We start from the raw sequence: 4,504 nt of genomic DNA on the forward strand, positions 1-4,504 counted from the left end.
GGGTCCCAGGATTGGGGTGATGGGAAGATAGGACACAGGTGGGCTGTGAGGCCTGCACCTGTGGACCCAGGTGGTCCTCCCAAGATGTGATCGCTCCATGACTGCTGGGCTCGAGCCCACTATGCTTTGGATGGGCAAGGGATGGGAACACAGCATAGGCTGGCTCATGGCGCCTTCTTTATTGTCCACCCCAGCCCCCCTTCCCTGCAGCCCCCTCCAAATGACAAAACTACCCACATCCCATGGCCCACCCCCAAAGCGGCGGGATTCAGAGCTGCGAGAACACTGGAAGCTCCCCCTCTGACAGCAGTGGCGACACCTTGGGTGCAAGCGGGGCCGGATCTGGGTGGGGCAGAGGAGGGGGGCGCCTGAGCCTCAGCGCCTTGGGCCCCCGCCCCCCTCTCCACCCGCGCATTCCTCGGCCTTACCCGCGGGGGCGTCGGGGCGCGGCGGCCCGGGCGCGGGGGCCGCGGGGGCGCCGGGGCGGTGGTCCTCCAGGTGCAGGGTCATGGCGGGCCGCGAGGCCGTGGAGAAGGCGCACTGCATGCACGAGTAGCGGCCGCGTGTGTGCTCCCACACGATGCGGCTCGGGGCCGCGTGCCCTGCGGGCAGGCGGGACCCCGTCAGTCCCGGGCTCCCCCAGCCCAGAAGACCCGTGCGCCAAGGATGGAGGACGCCGGCGAGGGTGGGTGGGTGGGTGAGACTTTTTCCCGCCCCCCATCAGCTTCCGGGCGCCTAGTTCAGTTTCTCCCGGGTCTGTCTGCCCCTAGAGTTGGGGGCACTCAACTTGGCTTCTCCGCGTCCCCTACTATCATCCCCAGATTCACTGTTGGGGAGAAGCCCGCTCCGAGGTGAAAGGGGCGCAAGGTTTATACGGGAACGCCGGCGCAGATGAAGGCGCAGGTGCCAGTCATTTTTAAGGCAAAAATCCTGTATTTCGGGACGGTGGCATTTGTGCCCCCTGGGAAGGGGATGGGCACTGCTGCCTCCTGGTATCCACCGGACCCCGCAGGGCGCAGGAAAGAAAGCCCCTCCACCCCTCCCTGGTGGTCACCTGCACGCACCTGAGGGCGCGTCGGAGCCGCCCTGGGGTCTTCGGGGGCTGCTGCCAGCACCTGCGGTAAAGGGGCGGGTCAAGTTCAGAGTCAGGGCGAGCCCAGCCCGCCCTCCTGGAGGCCCCCGACCCCACACTCACCTTGGCTCTTTTTCCAGACGGCGGCGCTGGAAGCCGGCGGCCCGGGTGCAGCGGCCAGGAAGGGGCGCAGGCGCGGGGGGCTTAGGCCAAAGGGCGCAGGGTTCAAGTAGGGCAGGAACGGTCCGGTGGGGGCAGGGGCGGGGGTCGTGAAGGGTTCCAGCAGCGGGAACGGCAGGCCCGGCGCTGATGCGGGGTCAACCTCCGGGGGGCGCTCCGGCGCGGGCGGCTCTCGGTCCAGGGCCGGGGGTGGCGGCGGGGCTGGGCTCTGCGCATGCTCCGCGCAAACATGCAGGTGCTTGAAGAGCGAGCGGTGCGTGCGGAAGCGCAGGAGGCAGTTCTCACACCTGGAGGTGGGCAGAGGGCTGGGCTGGGCTGGGCCTCCAGGGGGACCAGGGAGAGTGTCCTGTGCAATGCCACCCGCCCTTCGAGCGTGGGAACGGAGCCTGGGCACTAATCACCTCCCCGCTCCTGTACAACTGTGGCAGCGACCCTTCCTGACCACTTCGGGTGGGAACCTGGGGAAACCCGTAAAGAAGTCTCAATTTTAAGTTAGGCGGCCGGTTTTCCACTTGGGAGGTAAAGCCTGGCTGGGTGGGGCCACGCCCACGTATGCCCCGCCCCATCCAGGGAGTTGAGGGCGGGGCTTCCCCAAAGGCCCACCCACATCAAGTCCCGCCCTCCACCACCCTGACCAGGAAGGGAGGAAGGCCTGGAGCCCACACACAGGGTGAGGCTAGGGCAGGGCGGAGCTCAAGAGGTCAGGGTCTCACTTGAAGTAGCGATTGGGTTTGTAGTGCAGTTTGCTGTGAGCCACCAGCTCCTGCATGCTGGGGAAGGTCTCGGTGCAGCTCAGGGCTGAGCAGCGGAAGAGCTTGCCTGGTAGGAATGAAGGACAGAGAAGTGGAGACAGGTGGCCAAGGCTGGTTCCGAGGGGCTCCGCCTGTTTCCCACCCTAACCTGCCTCCCCATTACCGGTCCTGGCCCTACCTTCCAGGGACTGTGTGGGTGGGCAGTGGGTTCGCAGATGCTGTGCCAGGTCACGGACGCTGGGAAAACTGAGGCAGCAGCCAGGGCTGGAGCAAGGGATTTGCTTCCCTGCAGGACGCACAGAACAGTGGTCACTGGTCCCTTCCTCACTAGTGCTGTCCCTGACCCCAGGGTTCTGCCCCAGAGAAGCAAATACGATGTGCTGGGGCCTTTACTCTCTGCCTACCACAACAGACTGGTCTGCCACAGTGCAGGGGCTGGACTGGCCGGGCTCACCATTGGAGCCACAGCCTGGCATCCACCGGCTGCTCCGTAAAATGATGAGTGGCATCCCTCTAGAAAGGCCCTGAGGTTAGAGATTCTCTACGTCTCGCTTCTATTGTTTCAGGGACTGTGATTCCCCAGAAGACCCCATCACAGATCACCTGGAGGTGGGCGTCGTCTGGGAGGCCGCAGGTCCTCGCTGGTCCCGGAAACTATGCTGGTCAGGCCAGGGCTGGGTCCGGGGCCAGGCTGGCAGCTGTCTGGGGCTGGGGAGGAGCCCTGCTGCATCCCTCCAGCCCCTCCACGTTCCCACACTGGCGGTGTGGCTGCCTGCTCAGGGCCTGGCTCCTCCGACATGGAGGAGGAGGGGGCTGCAGCTGGCACAGCCGGGGACAACACCTCCTTGTCGGTCTCACTGGAGCTGGGCTCTGCAGTGGCCAGCATGTCCGGGATGGGCCCTGAGGGTTTCTCCTCCTGGTGGAAGGAAGAGGCGCAGAGAACCCTTCTGGGCTCTGGGTCAACCCAGTCGGCCCCCATTCTAAGGAATCACCAGCAGGAGAGGATAGGGGTATACGTAAGGGTGGACTAAGCTTTTTCTTTTTATAAAGATGGGGTCTCGCCATGTTGCCCTCGCTGGTCTTGAACCCCTGGTCTCAAGTGATCCTCCTGCCTCAGCCTCCCAAAGTGCTGGGATTAGAGTCGTCAGCCACTGCACTGGCCCGGATTGAGCTCCTTATGCATATGGGAGAAACATCTGCTCTCCTCAACTAGGATAGGTGGGAGCCCCAGTATGCACACAAGCGTGGCCTAGAGGGAGTGGGCGGGGCCAAGGCTACGGAGGCGGGGCTATGGGCAGGCATGGACTGGGAAGATGCTAGAGGAGCTAGACATGGATTGTCTGAGGACCGAGACCGGCCGGCCTCGAGCAGTGTGGACAGTCTTGGAGGTGCTGGGGGCCCGGATGTAAGAAGTTTAGGGGCGGAGTCCTAGCCTGACGGGCGTGGTCCATTCCGGGCCGGGCCCGGAAGTAGGGCGCTCTCCGAGTGACAGCCAGCGGCGGACGGGTGCCCGGATGTGGGGGCGGGGTCGGCCGGAGGCTGTAGGCGCGACAGGGCCGCTCCCCGCCAGTCCCCGCAGCTCCGCCGCGCCCGCGACCCCGGTGCCGCGCTCACCATCTTCGACACGGCTCGGCCTCTTGTTTCTGCGGCTCCGGCGGCTGCAGCTTAGGCGGCGGCCACCCTCTGGGCAGTGCGAGCTCGCGCTCCCGTCAGCGCCATTTTCCGCCTCTCAGCTCTCGCGAGTCTGGGGGCGGAGCCTGCGCAGGGCGCTCGGAGAGGGGGCGGGGCCTGAGGGCAGAGTCATCCTGGAGCGCAGGTCGGACGCTGGTGCAATCTTGCTATCCCCGGGCAGTCAGCGCGCACTTCAGCAGACTCCGTGCACGGAGATCCGGGATGACCTCGCTGTCCTAGTCTTCAAAGTGGGCACCTTCATCCCTCTAGTCTTGTCCCAAGATCAGCCCTGGACAGGCGATAAACAGCAGTTCTTCTTTCTTTATATTTTTTATTTTTTTGAGACGGAGTTTCGCTCTTGTTGCCCAGGCTGGAGTGTAATGGCGCGATCTCGGCTCACTGCAACCTCCGCCTCCTGGGTTCAAGCGATTCTTCTGCCTCAGCCTCCCAAGTGGCTGGGATTACGGGCGCCCACCACCACGTCTGGCTAATTTTTTGTATTTTTAGTAGAGACTGGGTTTTACCATGTTGTCCAGGCTGGTCGTGAACTCTTGACCTCAGGTGATCCACCCCCCTTGGCCTCCCAAAGTACTGGGATTACAGGCGTGAGCCACCGCGCCCGGCCAGTTCTTTATTTTTTATAGTGTTGAGACGGTCTTGCTCTATCGCCCAGGCTGGAGTGCAGTGATGCGATCATAGCTCGCTACAGCCTTGACCTCCTGGGTTCAGGCGATCCTCCCATCTCAGCCTCCCGAGTAGCTGGGATTACTGGCGTGCGCCACCGTGCCCAGCTAATTTTTAAATTCTTTTTAGAGACAAGGTCTCTCTG

At 63.7% G+C, this 4,504-nt stretch overlaps 1 protein-coding gene across 1 annotated transcript; it reads right to left on the minus strand.

Moving 5' to 3' along the window:
* Positions 1–155: 155 nt before the first annotated feature.
* Positions 156–4,180, minus strand: ZNF414 (zinc finger protein 414). The gene is made up of 8 exons (XM_034945271.4): positions 3,619–4,180; positions 2,608–2,920; positions 2,183–2,290; positions 1,966–2,071; positions 1,196–1,539; positions 1,065–1,115; positions 429–602; positions 156–342 (listed from the first exon to the last, which is right to left on the minus strand). Exons 1-8 carry the CDS (start codon positions 3,619–3,621, stop codon positions 269–271), a joined length of 1,173 nt encoding a protein of 390 aa, XP_034801162.1. The 5' UTR covers positions 3,622–4,180; the 3' UTR covers positions 156–268.
* Positions 4,181–4,504: the final 324 nt, after the last annotated feature.

The sequence above is a fragment of the Pan paniscus genome, chromosome 20, assembly GCF_029289425.2.
Source record: "Pan paniscus chromosome 20, NHGRI_mPanPan1-v2.0_pri, whole genome shotgun sequence".
Classification (NCBI taxonomy): Eukaryota; Metazoa; Chordata; class Mammalia; order Primates; family Hominidae; genus Pan; species Pan paniscus.

Coding starts and splice junctions, on each gene's coding strand:
- ZNF414 (XM_034945271.4), bottom strand. Junction 1,540..1,965: donor AAACCCAATCGCTACTTCAA/GTGAGACCCTGA, acceptor GCCCACCTCCAG/GTGTGAGAACTGCCTCCTGC. Junction 1,116..1,195: donor CGTCTGGAAAAAGAGCCAAG/GTGAGTGTGGGG, acceptor CCTTTACCGCAG/GTGCTGGCAGCAGCCCCCGA.